Genomic DNA, 19,863 nt, shown 5'->3' on the forward strand with positions numbered 1-19,863 from the left:
GCTCTTCACTTCAATCATATTCAGAATGCGAGAGTTTATAATGCCTGGATAGGGTTCTGGTTGTTCATGTCCCCTTTCATTGCCCTCCTAAACCAGAAAGATAATGCTAGACCAGCAGTTTTGTCTGATTTCTTCCATGCCATATTCTCAACCTGACAATGGGAGGTAACACCATCATATTTTCAGCAAAGATCATTAGTGGATACTAGGTAGAAAATTAACGAGGGCCTTTTTGTTTATAAAATGAGAGCCAAGTTCCACAATAGTGGGCAGGTCTCCATAAAAAAAGATGTGGGGACAGGGGTGTGTGTGGAGAGGACACTCTGGAAAGTGAAGAGTGAAAAAATAAATTCCATGAATAATCCACATATTAAAATAGCTACATGTGGTGTAATCCTGTGCCTAGTTACTCAGAAGCAAGTCTTATTTATCTGAATTTAAAACCTGCATATATTGCCCAATATCTCTGGAGTAGGAAATGGCAAGCCACTCCAGTATCTTTGCCAAGAACGCCCCATGATCAGAAACAAAAGGCTAAAAGATATGACGCTGGAAGATGGGCCCCTCAGGTCGGAAGGCGTCCAACATGCTACTGAGGAAGAGTGGAGGACAAGTACAAGTAGCTCCAGAGCTAATGAAGTGGTTGGGCCAAAGCCGAAAGGACGCTCAGCTGTGGACGTGCCTGGAAGTGAAAGGAAAATCCAATGCTGCAAAGAAGAATACTGCATAGGAACCTGGAATGTAAGATCTATGAACGTTGGGAAGCTGGAGGTGGTCAAACAGGAGATGGCAAGAATAAACATCGACATCCTGGGCATCAGTGAACTAAAATGGACAGGAATGGGCGAATTCAGCTCAGATGATTATCATATCTACTATTGTGGGCAAGAATCCCGTAGAAGGAATGGAGTAGCCCTCATAGTCAACAAAAGAGTGGGAAAAGCTGTAATGGGATACAATCTCAAAAATGATAGAATGATGTCAATACGAATCCAAGGCAGACCATTCAACATCACAATAATCCAAGTTTATGCACCAACCAGCATTGCTGAGGAGACTGAAATTGAACAATTCTATGAAGATTTACAACACCTTCTAGAACTGACACCAAAGAAAGATGTTCTTCTCATTCTAGGGGACTGGAATGCTAAAGTAGGGAGCCAAGAGATAAAAGGAACAACAGGGAAGTTTGGCCTTGGAGTTCAGAATGAAGCAGGACAAAGGCTAATAGAGTTTTGTCAAGAGAATAAGCTGGTCATCACAAACACTCTTTTCCAACAACACAAGAGGCGACTCTATAAATGGATATCACCAGATGGGCAATATCGAAATCAGATTGATTATATTCTCTGCAGCCAAAGATGGAGAAGCTCTATACAGTCAGCAAAAACAAGACCTGGAGCTGACTGCGGTTCTGATCATCAGCCTCTCATAGCAAAATTCAAGCTTAGACTGAAGAGATTAGGAAAAACCACTGGGCCACTCAGGTATAATCTAAACCAAATCCCTTATGAATACACAGTGGAAGTAAAGAACAGATTTAAGGAACTAGATTTGGTGGACAGAGTGCCTGAAGAACTTTGGATAGAGGCTCGTAACATTGTCCAGGAGGCAGCAACGAAAACCATCCCAAAGAAAAGGAAATGCAAGAAAGCAAAGTGGCTGTCCAACGAGGCCTTAGAAATAGCAGAGAGGAGAAGGGAAGCAAAATGCAAAGGAGATAGGGAAAGTTACAGAAACTTGAATGCAGACTTCCAAAGAATAGCAAGGAGAGACAAGAGGGCCTTCTTAAATGAACAATGCAAAGAAATAGAGGAAGATAACAGAAAAGGAAAGACCAGAGATCTGTTCAGGAAAATTGGACATATTAGAGGAACATTTTGCGCAAAGATGAACATGATAAAAGACAAAAATGGGAGGGACCTAACAGAAGCAGAAGACGTCAAGACGAGGTGGCAAGAATACACAGAGGAATTATATCAGAAAGATTTGGATATCCCAGACAACCCAGACAATGTAGTTGCTGACCTTGAGCCAGACATCCTGGAGAGCGAAGTCAAGTGGGCCTTAGAAAGCCTGGCTAACAACAAGGCCAGTGGAGGTGATGGCATTCCAGTTGAACTATTTAAAATCTTGAAAGATGATGCTGTTAAGGTGCTACATTCAATATGCCAGCAAGTTTGGAAAACTCAACAGTGGCCAGAGGATTGGAAAAGATCAGTCTACATCCCAATCCCAAAGAAAGGCAGTGCCAAAGAATGCTCCAACTACCGTACAATTGCACTCATTTCACACGCTAGCAAGGTTATGCTCAAAATCCTACAAGGTAGGCTTCAGCAGTATGTGGACCGAGAACTCCCAGAAGTACAAGCTGGATTCCGAAGAGGCAGAGGAACTCGAGACCAAATTGCTAACTTGCGCTGGATTATGGAGAAAGCCAGAGAGTTCCAGAAAAATATCTACTTCTGCTTCATTGACTATGCGAAAGCCTTTGACTGTGTGGACCACAGCAAACTATGGCAAGTTCTTAAAGAAATGGGAGTGCCTGACCACTTTATCTGTCTCCTGAGAAACCTATATGTGGGACAGGAAGCAACAGTTAGAACTGGTCATGGAACAACTGAGTGGTTCAAAATTGGGAAAGGAGTACGGCAAGGCTGTATATTGTCCCCCAGCTTATTTAACTTATATGCAGAATACATCATGCGGAAGGCTGGACTGGAAGAAACCCAAGCCGGAATTAAGATTGCAGGAAGAAATATCAACAACCTCCGATATGCAGATGATACCACTCTGATGGCAGAAAGTGAGGAGGAATTAAAGAACCTTGTAATGAGAGTGAAAGAGGAGAGTGCAAAAAACGGTCTGAAACTCAACATCAAAAAAACTAAGATCATGGCCACTGGTCCCATCACCTCCTGGGAAATAGAAGGGGAAGATATGGAGGCAGTGTCAAATTTTATCTTCCTGGGCTCCATGATCACTGCAGATGGAGACAGCAGCCCTGAAATTAAAAGGCGCCTTCTTCTTGGGAGGAAAGCGATGACAAATCTTGACAGCATCTCGAAAAGCAGAGACATCACCTTGCCAACAAAAGTCCGAATAGTCAAAGCTATGGTTTTTCCTGTCGTGATGTATGGAAGTGAGAGCTGGACCATAAAGAAAGCAGACCGCCGAAGAATTGATGCCTTTGAATTGTGGTGCTGGAGGAGGCTCTTGAGAATCCCCTGGACTGCAAGGAGAACAAACCTATCAGTTCTAAAGGAAATCAACCCTGAATGCTCACTTGAAGGACAGATCCTGAAGCTGAGGCTCCAGTACTTTGGCCATCTCATGAGAAGAAAAGAGTCCTTGGAAAAAACCTTGATGTTAGGAAGGTGTGATGGCAAGAGGAGAAGGGGACGACCGAGGATGAGATGGCTGGACAGTGTCTGCGAAGCAACCAACATGAACCTGACACAACTCCGGGAGGCAGTAGAAGACAGGAGGGCCTGGCGTGCTCTGGTCCATGGGGTCACGAAGAGTCGGACACGACTAAACGACTAAACACACACACATCTCTGGGCAGTTAACACTGCTACATTAAAACACAACCATAAATTCATTTACAATCACATAAATAAAGGTAGGCTGAAAGAGCAGCAGCAACAGTACAGGATCATTACAACAGAGCTAAAAAAATCTAAACAAGGTTAGGATTCCTTGGTAAATTACTAGGGTGGAAAAGGTCTTAAACTGGACTGCAGTAGACCATCAAAAGAAAGGGCATGCTTAGAAAATCAGAAATCTGAGCACATGCAAAAGCCTACAGGTTTCTGGGCTGAGAAAGAGACAAGGAAGAGGAACCAAAGAGGAAGGAAATCAAGAAAGAACGCTGCCAAATAAGTCCTTTCTGTATCTTTACTGAGCAAGTGGAGAAGATTGGGATCACACTTGACCAATTCTAAATACAGAATACACACATATGAAACACATGGATGCTGCTTTTGTCTGAATATGTCAGTAGCGCGCAAAAGTCTGGAAGCTCTGGGTTCCACTACATGAGGTGCTCAGCTGGTGTTTGGAAGCTGATAACAAGCTGATTCCTCAGCAATGAGATCTCCCCAGAGCTGTGTGCCTGAGCAGTCAGACTGCAAACTTGAGCCTGTGCTTGCCTTTGCCCTCCTACCCGGAATAACCACCCGAGACCAAATATATGGAGTAAAACATGGGCCACGCTTTATTGGAGTCCATTCCATTCTCACAAACATTGCCACTCCTTTGGCAACAAGGGGGGTCCTGCTGTAGTGCAGATTCCGGTTAGCTCATGATTATCATGTGACAATTCAACAGCCAGCCGGCTGTGCTCCAGCCTCAGTCATCCCCTTCTTTCTTACCATGGGATAACTTTCGGCCTCCATTTTCCCTGGACCCTCTTTCCCTCTCTCTGGGCCGACTGTGGGTTCGGATGCATCCCCAGCGCATCTTACCTTCACAGCACTGAGATCGCCTGATCGGCAGTGCTGTGAGTTGAGACGCGCAGCCATTTCCTGCCATTACCAGATAATCCAAGTTCCGATACCGTTCGAATCCACACTACCTGCCCCAGCATGACCGAATTCTACTACCGCCCTTACTAAAGCCAGTGCTCCTACTCCAGTGCGGGATAGGTGAAAAATACCCGCCTCTACCAGCCAATCGGGAGGCAAATCAAAAATTCCTATCCGGTCCCCAAAAGGGGCGACCAGCTACTCTTGCACTAGAATATAGGATGGGTGGGTGGGCTGTCGCTCACAACACGAAGGGAGTAAACAATATGGATGCACCCGCTTAAATATGCCCTGCTCAGCCCACACCCTTCGCTGTTCTTGGGTGAGCATAGTAGCCTCGCATGGCTTCCGAGAGGCTGGCAAAGACACGCCTCCTGGGGGGATCCCTTAGGGCCCCCCCCGGTGTTAGCATTTGGTGATCTGTCATAAAACAAAGAAAGCTAATTTTCAACACAAGGGAGGTAAGAAACCTTTATTTCTCTGTCTCTCATCTCTCAGCACTTATGGAAGCATCAACCATATTAACTATATTGTTTAGTTCAGAGGTCTCCATCTGGAGCCCATGGTTAAAGGGGTCTCTTAAGGGTCTATGAATGGGCTTCAGAAGTCTGTGAACTGCAACTTCTACATTGGGTTCTTTTTCCCTTTTGATTTTCTTCCTGTCATTTCACAAACTGTATGCATGATCGATCATTTGGGGGAAAGAAGGAAAAGGAATTAATCCATAAAAAGAGAAATAAGAATCTATGTCTGTGTCTCGTAAGAAAAAGCACACACTCCCATTTTTATTTTAAGTCAAAGCAGATAGCACACTCTGGATCCAGTTCTTTCTATGTTACAGATAAAACTGCCATGGTTCTAAACACATATGAAAACCTATTGAGGACAATGCAATCCATGAAAACTAAGCTTAACATTTAAAATTTTAGACAACTACATTTAACAAAAACATTTCTATAGAAAAATAACACTGAAAGATACTTAACAGTCTAAGAGTACAAAATTTCAAAAATTTGAATAGTAATTTTGCAAAATTCACTGTAATTCACAGCTGAGACTGATTCCATAACAGGATCACCACCTTCCATCTGTTACTCTTTTCTCTTATTTTCAAGTAGCACAGGTAGGAGTCACTTCATCTCTAGTCATATACAGTTTTAAACTATTAGCATTATAAACTTTGAGCTTAAGTCCAATTGCAGATCTTTCAATTAAGAAATTCACAGCACTAATTGTTTTCCCTACATAAGGACTTTCTCCATAATGTTTAAATCTTTTCACCAGACTGAGGACCAACACTCAATTGTCCACACTGAAATTACAGTGCTTTGCTTTGGCATCATGAATAGGGACCACAATTGATAGGCACTTTAGACCTTTCTATCTCTGTGGGTGATTCCCCCCCCCCCCCCAAATGCTTTTCGAGTTTCTGCTGGCATACCTCTCTCTTGGTTGCCTACTGGAGAAAGGTGAGTTTTGCCTGCCTTTTTTCTCCCAAATTCATCAGACTCATAATGAATTGCATCTCTCTCTGTTTTCACCTCCCATTTAAAAAAACACTTTTGCTTCCATTAAAATAAGAACAATAAATGAAACACATTTGCAATATTAGGTGTAGCATGCTAGATAGATGCATTACTGTTTTCCTATGTTGCTTACATTATTTACACACACACCAAAAAAAAGTTCCCACGGCCTGCTAAATGATGGCCATGGAAAAAGCAGGGAAATGTATGGGAAGGGGAGTGTCATTAATTGAAAGGGAGACAAAATGGAATAATACAAAGACCTCTCTCGATCCTTCTCTGGAGAAAAGAAATGTTGATCAGTGTGAACAGAAGGATTGGTCAAGTGAGAGTTAAGTAGCAAGGCCCTTCACAGCAGGAGTGAGGTGACTTATAGCCCTCCGGATGATAATGGACCACCGCTCGATCATCCTCTTGGCTGTGCTGGCTGTGGCTGATGGGCCCAACAACCTCTGAAAGGCCACAGGTTCTCATTCCCCTGTTGAGGTAAGCCTCGAAGAACGAAGCCCCATTCTGTACTCTCAGGAATCTAATACTGTATAAGAAAGAGGCAAACAGGCAGGAAGGTACAAAAGCTACTCCTGGAATTATGGAATGAAGGCAGTTGATAAACAGACTGGATGCCAGAAGATTCTGTAAAGAAAAGGGAAATGTTGGGGTGGCATTTGGAAGGAAATGAGCATTCCACAGAGAGCTTTTAAAAACAGGGCAGATTTGAGCTTGCCTGGGAACAGAAAGAGAGAGATTAGAGGAAGATTTAATTTTCCAGGAAGCGCATCCAGCTTTAATTTAGTCAAAGGCTGCCTTCAAGGGACAGCACAATTATTAATAGCAGGAGCTTGCCCCCAACAAAGCGCTTCACATATGAACATATTGATCCCACTGTTATTAAAGCAGACTCTTCTGCTCTCCCAAGACTGAAGAGAGATTCTCTTATACTGAGTTCCTTCCAGAAAGAATATTCTCTTTTTGTTCCTGAGCATTTCCACCATATCCTCCCGAAAGAATCCTCTTGTGATATTTGCTCCTCTCATGAGTGGGTTTCTAAGAGAAATGGCTTTTGGAAGATTACAACTCCAAGCAGCAGGCATTCAATTTAGAATGGCCATAACTTCACTTAGTGCCGTTCCCTTCATAAATCCTTGAGTCCTGTCATTCAGAAGGCACTGAACCCCTGAGGGATGGGGGACTGAAGCACTGGCCACATGCCACATTTGTTACTGCTTGACTGCTGGTGCAGCTAAAGGAATGTCTGATTTGCCCAGGACTTTAATGAGGCTGCAGTGTGCTCGGATAGATTATTGCCATCCGTCAGGTACTGCAGAGTGCTGAACGTATGACAGCCACGTGCTCTTTTCCTGTGGCACTGCTTTATCTGCTGAAGGCTGCTCAAAAAGATGCTATACAGCAGGCAGGCAGTGTAGGGCTTGTGGCACAAGGAACAAGAAAATCCTTCTGTGAGGGAAATCCTTGGGGACAATTGCAGCAGTCTTAAAATCTGCCATAGGTTACTGCAAAGAAATTTGTAATTGCCCAGAGAATTGGGCTTGTATTGTTCATAGTACATTGAAATGGATCTGAGAAAAGCTGGAAACGTTGGCCAGTATCCTGTTGCATTACATGATTGTGGAAGGGTAATCACATGATTCCCTTCCCCATCCCAACAGGTTCTCTGTTTTGTGTCCAATCCAACACTGGCTACAAGACCAGTTACACATCTGGTTGAATGATCAATCATACAAGAAGGAATCTGTTGGAACTGGGAAAAGTTAATTAGATTTACTTTGTGCTCTGAACAGGATTCTAGCCTTTATATGTGACCAGGTGAGAATGAAAGACTATTGCTGGGCTGTTGGTACCCTATTCAAAGCAAAGCCAAACCACCAATATTTAATATACATTTATAGAAACCTCAGTGGTTTAGGTATCTGTCTGTGGAGTCAGAAGTTGGGAGCTCAATTCCACATTGTGCCTCCTTGACAAGGGGCTGGACTTGATGATCCATACAGTCCCGAACAGATTATGATGATCCCTAAAATGATGGGGGATAATATTAAACTCCTTGCACTTGACCAGAGTGTCTGCCCATCTAGTCCAGTATTGTCTGCTACCCAAGATCTCAGGCAGTCAGCAGGGGCAGTTACTTTTTGAAATAACATATTCTCCTTACTTGTTACAGTGCGGAAACCATAATCTGTTCTCTTTTTGCTTTGCAATATTTTCAATCCTTTTTTTTAAAAAAAGAAACTTTTCAAAGTTATCCTTTTTTGTTGTTGAAGGGGGTGGGTGGGAATTAGTATTGATAAATAAAGGCACAACACTTGATCTATTGCTGTCAAAATGACTCAAACATGCCTAGACGGGTTTTGCAAAAAATTAACCTTTAAAATGGCTGGAAACATTGCTCATTATCCAAATAGAATATGATCATTCACACTCACTAGTTTATTTCTGATTGAAATATGATTTGGGACGGGTACATTTTGTTGCCAGAAGGGAAAAAAAGAAAAAGGGGAAGGAAAGGAAAGGAAAGAAGTAAGCTACACCTATTGTGACTTGCAAGCTCTGTAATGGAATATACTAGGAACTGAAACTGTGACCTTCTGTGCACAACACATGTGCTTTGCTTTTGAGCAATGGTCCCAGAGATATCTTCCTCTACCCCTTATGCAAGGATATAAAATATAAGGCTATATCAGTGTCTTTTGCTTTTTTGGTCTGCAGCATCTTGGACCATCAGAACATCTTACCTCTAGCCTGTATGCTTTGGTGTACCTCTCTAATTTTAACAGCCCTTCCCCGGAACAGTTATAATGGTGCAGACACCCACACTGGCCACCTAGTAATGGATGGCAAGAAGGGGGAAAACCTATACATTTTACACATATGGAAACCTAAATCTACCCTTAGAGTGACTCAGAGGACTCTGCATTATCAGTGTTGCTTTAATTCCTTGCCTTAATTAACAGGTTTTGAAACGTCATTTACCCTTGATAACACAATTTTCAGTCTCTCTCAGTCTGGCTCTTTTCCCTTTGCATTTATTCTTAGTAAACAGCTTTTCTTTTCAAGCTTATTTTCTATTAGGTAAAGCTTCCAGTCTCTCTTGCCCAATTTCTCATTAAATTGGCCAGAGGGCATGTGTGAGAGACCACTCTGGGCAGGTCAAGTGGTTGTCAACTTCTGAGGCTTTCAGGCAATCCATCTCCATTACGTCCGATGGATTTTTCCAATTTATATTTTTCCTTTGGCCATTGATTATAATGGCATACAGATCACACCCTTTGGGTAAAAGTTGCTGACAGGCTCCTGATTTACGGGACACTGAATTTGTTTGATTCCTGGAAAATTAAGCCTTCCACTCATGTTGCCCTTGCTTCTTCTGTTATTTTTTTTTTCCTTTCCACTTTTGACAGTGCATTTTTGATTGCAATCATCCTAAGCCAGGAACTTTTCCAGAAGTTCTTCTGTACATTGATAAATGTCCAAACGTTGCTAGACAGCTACTCCTGTAAGCCCTAGACAACCAAGCTGGTGATCAGTGATATTGGGAGTTGCAGTCTAGAAATATTGTATACCAGAAATGGTATAGACTTTAGAGCAGTGGTCCCCAACCTTGGGCCTCCAGATGTTCTTGGACTACAACATCCCAGAAGCCTTCACCACCACCTCTGCTGGCCAGGATTTCTGGGAGTTGAAGTCCAAGAACATCTGGAGGCCCAAGGTTGGGGACCACTGCTTTAGAGCACTCACTTGCTTTCCTTGCTATGCTATGTTGACAGAGCCATTGCTCCAGCAATACCATCTTCTCAGCTTCTGCTCCCCCACCCCCAACATTTAGGGCAAGGGCGGACAGAGTGCAGCCCTTCAGGTGTCGCTGGGCCACTATTCCCAGCAGCCCTCAGCCCATCTCAAGAGAATCTTTCTGAATAAACTGCATGGAGCTCTCTTGTACCCCTAATGCCCATTCCACGTACAAAGGAAATTTCAGATTTGCCAAGATTTCTCCATAAGAGACAAGGCAGAAAATGCCACATGCAAAGTATTCCTTGCCTTAAACACAAAGTCAGGTTTGGTTTCTAGTCTCCAAGGGCCTATTATCGATGTGCAAAATGAGTTAATCTACCAGACTGCAAGACTAGATTTTAAGAAACCATGTAATCATGTTTTATAGAGACATCTCCTTTTATAGAGACATCTCCTTTAGTAGCAGGAATTGAAATTAATTCATATATTTTGCCTTCCTCATTCCCCTGCTGCCCTCTGAGGCTCTTATGATTATAGTTACAGGAAATGAATAAGAGGAACACACAAAAGAACTAAATGGGTTGTATTTCTTCTTAGGTCAATATTCCCTTGTTTGCCGTTTGTAAGCAACATCCCTAGGTAGGTTTTCAGGAGCAAGAACAAGATGTCAAAAATAAAGCATGTCACTGAGCTTCTGTACTATAAAATACAGGGTATTCAATGATGTTTGGGATGGGGGTCATTTTTAAATAGACAAAATAGAAAGCAGCATAGCAAAAAGTTCTGAATACCTCGAATGCTTTCGGGCCAATAAAAACTGTCATTTTTAACTCTTGTCCTCTTTTAAAATAATCTGGATGCATGAGCCATGTAGATAAGAACATCATAATGAGTTGGCCCAGTGATTTCACTGGCCATCATCATGAGCTTAAAATGACTTAACACCAAACCTTTTCTTGTCAGTTTCCCTTCCTCCCTTCCAGAGACTGATGGAATTGTGAGGAGGGAAAAACAAGAGACCAAGGGGTAAATATTCCTCAGCACCATGAACTACGGAGAATCTCAGTAATGCAAATTCCAAACCTCTTCAGAAGTCCCTCTTGCAGAAGCAGACTTTGGAGAAGTTGATTTTTGGACTATAACTCCCAGAATCCCTGAACCAGTATGTCTAGTTGGCCATGTTGACTTGGGGTTTGGGGAATGTTAGCCTACAAAAGTAACATTTCCAAGTTCTTGGCTGGCAGCATTAAATTCTTCTACAGAATACTATGTGCTCGGAAACAGGAAAGGACAGTCCCTTCTTTAAATGGCGCGACTGATGCATAAGGAGCCCGATGCATCCAGACATTTTTGTTAGATAGATAGCTCAGTGATTTAGGTATCTGGCTGTGGAGCCAGAGGTTGGGAGTTTGATTCCCCACCATGCCGCCTGTGAATAGAGCCAGCCTGTATGGCCTTGGGCAAACCGGACAGTCCCAGGGCACCCCTAGAAGAAGGGAATGATAAAGAACTTCTGAACATTCTCTACCTAGAAAACCCTGAAAAGGTGTCACTGTAAGTCAGAATTACAAACTATTTCTGATTACATGTTTTTGGGAAAGAAATTATTCTTGCCACCCTGAGAGCTTTGGGGAATCTCAGTCATCTTAGGTCAAAGTCAAAAAGGTTAAAATGTTCAGAAAGAAAAAAAAAACATCCTAAGCTTCTTGATACATATACTGTACTGTTGTGATACAAAACATCTTTCCACTGGCAACTAACTAAACATTTGTAGTGAAGCTATCCATTTATTTTAGCACAAGTTTCTTTTACCTCTGCATACCACAAACTAGCTTCCTTTTGTTTTGGGATAGATCTTCAGAAGGTAAACAAAAGTCTGATTGTTCAGACATAGAGTTTTGAAGACATTGTGTGCCCAGAATGGAAAGATTGCAGCAGGAGGAAATACTCATTTCCTTCCATATCTAATTTGACCCAGCATAAACTGCGGAAGGAAATGTGGACTGAGCTCACCTGTCTGATATTCCATGTGTATGCTGGTTTATAATGAAGTTACTGGGTTGAACTTTCAGATATCTTAATGAAATGCAATAGACATGTTCAAAACATGAGCCTACATTTTTATTTCAAATATAAGTACAACTCATTTCCATTTTCAAAGGAAAAAGGAAGTTGCAGGCAATATTGTAGTGCAAAGGTGTCTACTTTAGCACATTAATCTCTCAGAGTGAGATTGCAGCAGTGACAGGCAATTTGTGGGTCTCCACAGGATGAGTTGCAGCTCCCCTGAGTTACATTCAGCTCAGCAAATGGGGGAGGGAAGGTGTGATTTGGCCCTCCAGATGTTCCTGGAGGGCCACATTTCGACCCCTCTGACTGTACAGGGCACCATTTTTCAGGCTGAGAATCAAATTGGGCCACACATCCCCTTCATGCAATCACACAGGATCTTTTGTCCCACATTATGTTTGATAACATTTGGGGAGATGTGTATTTCAATAAAGTTTCTTTTTCCATAAAACAAGGGGACTGAGGGCTTAGGGCACCAGCAGGCAGGAATTTGTCCTATGGTTTTGATCAGTTTGGGAATGGGTTGGTTCACTCCTTATTATAGTGACTACAGGACATACAGGTAATCGTGACCCAGCCCATCCCTGATCCATCCCTCACCTCACCTTTTTGGGTCCCTGTCAGGGGCTACTGCTTTTTCTTTGTTGGTTTGGTTTGGGTTTTTTTTTTTTTTTAAATGTGGTTAGGATCACTCCATTTGGTTCGGTTCCAGCATGCGTGTTTGCCGGGATCGAACAAAAGCAGATGGCTTAAGCTTTTACTTTGCTTAAATAAAGGTGCTTCATCACCTTGGGACCGCTTCCTCCATTCCTCTGTGGAAGGGAAGAGAGAGAGGATACAAAGACTTTTTTGGAGGGCAATAAAAGCTCTGGTAAGGCCGTGCTGAGCTGGTTGCTTGGCAAGCCAATTTAGCGCCATGCCACTTAGAAATAAATATTTAAACACTGAAAGTGGCCTCTGGCTCCCCCACAGAGGAGAAGACAGGAGAAAATAAGGAAAGGGGATCTTTTTTGTTGTTATTGCTTTTTCTTTCCCTTTCTTTTTCTTCCCCTTTAAAGGGAAGAAGGGCCCAATAGGGTTGCTTGAGACAAGGTGAGGTTTCCTGCTCCTACACCACCTAATCCTTGCATGCGGATGCAAGGACCAGCCCAAATCACATACCAAATTTGTGTGCGTCAAAGCAATCCTGTTTAGCATGATCTAGCCCAATCCAGGCCAGGATAACCTGGCCTTCCTGTCACATCCTTAATCTCTTTCATAAAGAAACAAAATGTGCCACACCATTTTTCATTTTTGCTTTTGTTTTGTTTTGTGTTTCTCCTTCACATTATATTAAGTCAGGCAATGGTAATTCAAATATTTTCCACAATGACTAGCAATAGCTCTCTAGTATTTTAGACTGGACGTTTTACTGCCCTATTGGAAGATGCCAGAGAGTGTGCTCTATCAGAGAATTACGTTTTTCACATTTTGGGGGCACAATAACCCAGGGAAGCCTGCAGTGTCTTTCTCCAGAGCTTTTCTAGATGGGTTGATGTCGCACCCAGAGGTCTCTGTTCTTAGTACCTCTCCTTGGCTGTCACTTAAAGGGAACTAGAAAGATGTAAGCACACAGCAGTATAATATCTGTAGACACTGAAAACAGACTAAAGGGATGTTCCGGTGTACATTTACAACACAGTGTGAAACAGGGTGCTGCCAGAAAAGGGGAATGGTAAACCACTTCTGAGTACTGTATACCTAGAAAAGCTTGGCAAAGTTTGCCATATATTAGAATTAATTTGATGGCACATAATTATTATTTATTAGAATATGCAAACTATTCTGTCATGTGATCTGTGAAGCCTCTCAGACTTGTGCTTTACAGGTATTTAATAAGATGAATTTGTTTTAGTTACCTGCATAGATACACACACACACACACACACACACACACACACACGCACGCACGCACGCACGCACACACACACACACACACACACACAGACACTACACACAGGTGAGTTTACAGTTAGCTTTTAAAATATACGCCATCAGTCTCACCAGCACAGCTTTGAAGGGCAAGAAATCTTCACCCTGTCCTCAAGGGGAGCGTGGGCAAGGTGACAAGTTTAAGATGCGGGTTGCCCTCCATTTTCAAGCAGCACATCACCACCTACCTAATAAAGGGATGTCAGTTCAAATTATTAAGTGATCTTTTCTTGTCTTCTTTCACCCACACCCACCTAATGTCAGCCACGGAATTTTTCCCTCATCAAGTTGCATAAATACTCTGCTTGCCCTAATTACAGCAGGCTATACTTTCCCTGCTGTAGAGGCCAGGGAAGTTTGTTAGTGCCAAAGCAATCGTTTCCCTCAGCCATTTCTTCAGGTGTTTCAGCACATTCAGTCATAATCTCTCTGAGGATTTCTGCATCAGGTGATTAAACTGGCAGCATATTAATTGTTAAGAAATGTGTGCAGCTTTCGCTTGAGGCCAATTTCTGTTTAGTCAACAGGGTCCCCACAGGATTTTATGTGGAGTGGAGGAGTGTGCGTTGTCATTACGGTGCACATGTCCATGTTTTGCCCCCATAGTCCAGATTAGGCATAGGGAACAACTGGCCATCCAGATGTCACTTGATTCCCATAACCACCATCCCCAGCTTGCATGCCCCTTGGTGGAGGATGATGGGAACTATAGTTCAATAATAACCGAAAGGGCTGCAGGTTCCCCAACCCTCACTCAGACTCACCAATTTTATGCACATAGCTGACTGTATGAACTGGAGGAGAGCAGGGCCAGTGAGAAATATGATACCATGGGATGGGGCGAGCAGCTTCTGTCTTGCAAAGAATCCATGAAAAATGCCTCTGTTTCATTTACTACTAGTAGCATCTCAACAGCTTTTATATTCAGCATCATATGTGAGTGCTAATGGAAAGGTATCGATTGGCTGTGTCCAGACATAAGTACTTGGGACTGGACTAACAGATGCAAAGTACTCTTTCCCCTCAATCCAGACCTGCCACACAGCCTCCTGGAAATGCAGTGGTGACAAAAAAGAGGAAATTCCCCACCCCCAAATCAGGCAGAAACACATTTCTTGACCCTATAGCCTTTCTGTCCATCGTAGGCAAATCCTGGACCCAAGCCCAGATTAGGGATCTGGAACCCTGATTGTACAGCAGCCAGGAGTGTGGAAGGGCAGCCAAATAAAGGACGCTACTGAACATGGTCCATTTCTCTTTTCCATGCATTTAACATGCCCATGGAGGCAACTTCTGAAGGCTTTCATATCTGCCCCAAGACCCTTACTGAGATGCTTTGCTCAGCACAGGCCTGAGCAAAGTCCCTTGCCTCTCTCCACACCTTTATTTATTTCATAGTTCACATGCTGTTTACATCCTCCAAACTTTATTCTTACAGCCACCCTGTGATGTAGGTTCAGGGGGAGACAAGTGCAGGGTTAAGGTTAGCCAGTGAGTTCCATGACTCGGCAGAGATGTGAATCTACATCTCCCAAGTTCCAGCCCAGAACTCTAACTAAAATGCCACACTGCCTGTTGTAATTAGAGATGGGCACAAATCAGAAAAATTGTGAATTGTTTTGATCCATGATTCATCAAGGTTGATGAATCATGAATTACAAATTCACATTTTTTCTCATTTTTAATTTGAAACCCTAAAACACACACACACACACACACACACACACACACACACACACACACACACACACACACACACACACACACCAAATTTGTAGAGATACTTCCCCTCACTCTCCTCTACAAGCCCTGCAAGATTGGTGAAGTTTGGGTTTTGGATGCCCCAGTTACACACCCACAAAATGGGTCCTCCCAGGAAAATACCCTTTAGCAGCTGGCTTGGGGAAACCCAATCTTCATCAAAATTGGAGGGATTGTAGAGGAGAGTCCTGGGAAGCTTCTCTGTGATTTTGGTGTCTCTAGGTTGGGGGGAACTTTTCCGGGGGGGGGCTCTTTGTGGATGTATAAATCAGACTTCTGAAAACCAATCTTCATCAAACTTGGAGAGATGTAGAGAAGAATCAGAGGAAACTTTCCTGCAATGTTGATGTCTCTAGCTGCCTGAGAGGTTGTTTTATAGCTAAAAGAATTAACAAACTAAAAATTGCTTTAAAATCATTGATTTGTATTCATTAGGGCATTGATTCATACTAATATGAATCAATGAATTAGCAATTTTTGAATGAATTTGGTGATTCATTTTTAAATTTGTGCCCATATCTAGTCATAATGTAGTAAAAAAGGCTATGTAAGAATGTGTTCTTCTGAAACTCAGAATGAGTCATTTCTTCAGATTTTGAAAGAGAACAAGAGATAGAGATATGTCCTATTCAGGCCTTAAGGGTGCTCAAGATAAGGGGCCACATGTGAGCCCTGTCCCCAACAAACCCACCCCACCTTGGAGTCCGGCCAATGTTTGTTTGCCTATTGCAAAGTTGTACAGAGAAGCTTGTGACAGCAGAACTTTCTCACAGGCATCCCTCATCAGGAGCCTTGCCTTATCAGCTGAATGTCCTTGCAGGTACATCTGTAAACCTTTGTAGGGACCGTGTAAAAGTCTGCTTTACTTCAGGACGGAATAGGAGGCAGGGGGTGGGACTTACATATCCATCCCCTATGCCCTGCACCAGTTTCAGACAGATTTAATGCCTGTTTAGGACATGGGAAGAGCTAGAGATCAAAGTGGTTAACAAAACAGAAATACTGTATTAAAGGGACCCAATTTCAGCTACTGTGATTTAAAGTATGGTCTTGTAAATGTGGCATTACAGAGTACAGATGTACAAGTATTCCAAAGAATGGTGCCTGCCAAAAATGAGTGAAGTTAGTTGTCATCTTCCAGGTTGGGGACATGTGGTGCTAAGGTGCTGACTCTCTCTCTCCCTCCCCCCCCTCTCTCCCCCCTTTTCATATGAGTGCTATTATGCAAAGGAACAAAGCATCTGTGGCTTCCCACAAATGAAGCCCTGTAGCCTCAGTGCTTCTCATCTTTAGTCATGTACTAACGATCACATAAAATCTCAAGAGAACTCTTTAAAGTCCCACAAATTAACTGACAGGGAAGAAAGATGAAGAAAAGATCAAACTAATGAATATGTTATGGAGTTTGCTTTTCCAGAGTCACAGAAGGATAACAAAGTTGTTTGCTCCCTGCTGTGAAGCAGCAGAATGAGAAAATAATCAGATGTGGTGAAGTAAATAGGGTTTGTTTACCCATATTTCTGAATGCTTCAGAGCTTTCTAATTCTGAATGTTTTTGCTTAGCTAGGACACTAACCAGTCTTGGTATACAAACAATCACATCCTTTTTCACCATCCTCTCTTAGCTGCATACCCAAGTCTATTTTGGGACAAGGCTTTCATAGCCATATTTGAGCTGCTCTTTTCCCTTACACTATGTCAGATTTCATCAATATAACAAGGTAGAGAGAGAATGAAAGGAGGAAAGAGAGTTAAAGAGAGCTCAATAAATTATCAGCTTATTCAGGAGTCCTGTCCAAAAAGTGTGGATACAGAAAACTAAAATGATCACCTTTCTGATCCTCTCTTTCTCTAGCCACATTTTGTGTTTTTTTTAAAAAAATGATAATAATAAAGCCCTTTGACCCCATCCCCTGCTTCCTTTTGAGTGAAAACCAATTGCCCAGATACTGGATTTTATATTCTCATAAAGTTTACTAAGTGTATTCATTTTCTATCACAGTAACAACTGTTCAAAGTATCCATCAAGGAATGCAGATTTATTACTTACTGAAGGATGATAAATTAATTATTTAAATTCAGACTGTGGCAGAATTTGGATCAAACCCTGAGGCTGGTCTCTCCAACGAAACTTTCAGATTTAGTTACATGAAGTGTAAAATTACTATTGTACATTTTTTTTATTTTTGATACACATATTTTCCTGCGGGAAGTTCTAGTTTACTGATGTGATGAGGAGATTTCCTGAGAGAGGAACCAAATGTAAACTGCGGCAGCTTGAATGGCAATTGTCCGAACAGTGAGTGATAAGGGAATAGCAGAAAAATCTGATCTGGTAGGAAAAGGGAATGCACAGTGGCAATAAGGCTTTATTTCAAAGAAAAGAGAAATCAGGAAACTATGAGGAAGTTCTGTCATCTGACAGAAGAAGAATGGGCAACACATCAGACAATCTAATCCATTTCATGGTTTGTTACAAACGGAAGCATAATGTAATTTGCATACTGAAACATTGACCTTTTCCGGTTTATTTATTCAGCTGTAAGCATTTCTGGAATGTGAATACACTCAGAAAGAATGGGTGCCTTAACCCTCTGTTCAATAAGCCCAATAAAAACACTCAAGGAGCGACTTGCTTAATTCTAGGACAGTTCTATCCTCTGAAAATGAAATCTTGTTATGGTGGTTCTTTCCTAAAGACCACCAGATCTAATGAGTGTAAAGATGTAACAGAAGGAACAACCATTTATTTATTTCTTACTAGTGATTTCATCCCATGTCTTTTTATCTCAGGCACTATTAGAAACATACATCATAGAAGAGATACTTAACTTCTTGTCAGTGTTTATTTTATCCTATACGGCAAGAAAAGGAGAATCTTTGCCTAAAATTGAACTGTACTTTAAAATAGGAAAGGGCACCTCCAAACAAGCCATGTGCCAAGGCTGTGTGTAACGATAGCTCTGTGAGTGGAATTCCCACGGCATTTGAAAGAACGCATTTTAAAATGTAGAAATCTTTATTGCAGTTTTGGCTGCTGGAGACCTGGTACATTAAAACAGATACACATGCACTGATTTAACTTCAAAACAACAACCCACAACAGCCTTTTGATGATCCATGCTACCTACATGCTTCCTTATGGCCACAAAGGTTGTCAGCAATAGGAGCTAAGGAACCAGGTGTAACAACCAACATTTTTAATGTTTTTAAAAAAATCAACTATTGATGTCTAACTTTAGTACAACAGACACCCTAGCTGGCTTTTAAAAATGTAAAACAGATATTGAAATCGTTCCCTTTGTGCTCTCAGCATTCCATGCATCCCTACAGAGCGGTTGTAATTAACATTACTTCCTAATAGTGGCAAGAAACTTATTCTCTATTTCTGCAGATGAGGCAAAGGCAGGAAACTATTCCATGAATATTGATAGACTCTGGCATCCTTTTCACTGAAGTCTCTCCCATTCCAATCTTTTACATATCAGCTCAGAAGTTAAGCTCCTCAGAGAAGCACCCAGGTAAATGAGTGATGGATTGCAGCCTTTCGAAAGATTATCTGATCATTCTGAAACATGACGTCTGTTAAGTTCAATATACACACAAGATAATCTACATTTTCCTAGAAAGCACTAATCTAGCAAATCAACACACGCTCCTACATGGGTGCGATCATTTATTAAAGATAAAACAATTTCACAGGTGATTTCTGTGTTTCTTTTTAGTCTCCTGTCTGAGTCAAAAGAAGCAGCATCCTTCCCTTCTATCCATGAGTCTTACTTCTTCAGGTGCCTGCTGCTTTATTTCCATACCAAAAGCATTGCTCCACTCACCTCGCTCATGATCGTTTTCAACCGACAGTGCACAGCAATCCCCTTCCTCAGCACAAGGCTACCGTAACCAGCTCTTTGCACTGTTCCTAGTTTTTCTCTTTAAAAGGGCTATCCAGTGGCATCATGCCGCTAGTAAACCAATAAGAAACATTTCACCTGCCGAACTCCCTTGGCGTGCATCGGAGAACAGAAAGGGCCACCTTGTGGCAGGAGCGGAGAATTGTGGAAATTCTTATATTAAGAAAAAGGCCGTGTGGTCCTTAAGATTACACAAATGCTAGAGTAGGTGATATTTTTATTAGACCAATAAAAAAAAAAAAAAACCAAATTGCTATTTGTTCAATTTTGTGTGTGTGTTTTGTGCCATCAAGTTAGAACTGACTTATAGCAACCCTAATAGCGTTTTCAGGGTAAGCAAGATATTTA

At 42.0% G+C, this 19,863-nt stretch overlaps 1 protein-coding gene across 1 annotated transcript in view; it reads right to left on the reverse strand.

The window, feature by feature from the left end:
- Positions 1-19,618, reverse strand: part of PCP4 (Purkinje cell protein 4) — a 68,485-nt gene extending 48,867 nt beyond the window's left edge. The window contains exon 1 of the mRNA XM_020789313.3: positions 19,438-19,618. Coding sequence (XP_020644972.1) covers positions 19,438-19,446 — 9 coding nt within the window. The 5' untranslated portion in view covers positions 19,447-19,618. The remainder of the gene's footprint in view (positions 1-19,437) is intronic.
- Between the last annotated feature and the right edge of the window lie 245 nt (positions 19,619-19,863).

The sequence above is a fragment of the Pogona vitticeps genome, chromosome 3, assembly GCF_051106095.1.
Source record: "Pogona vitticeps strain Pit_001003342236 chromosome 3, PviZW2.1, whole genome shotgun sequence".
Lineage (NCBI taxonomy): Eukaryota > Metazoa > Chordata > Lepidosauria > Squamata > Agamidae > Pogona > Pogona vitticeps.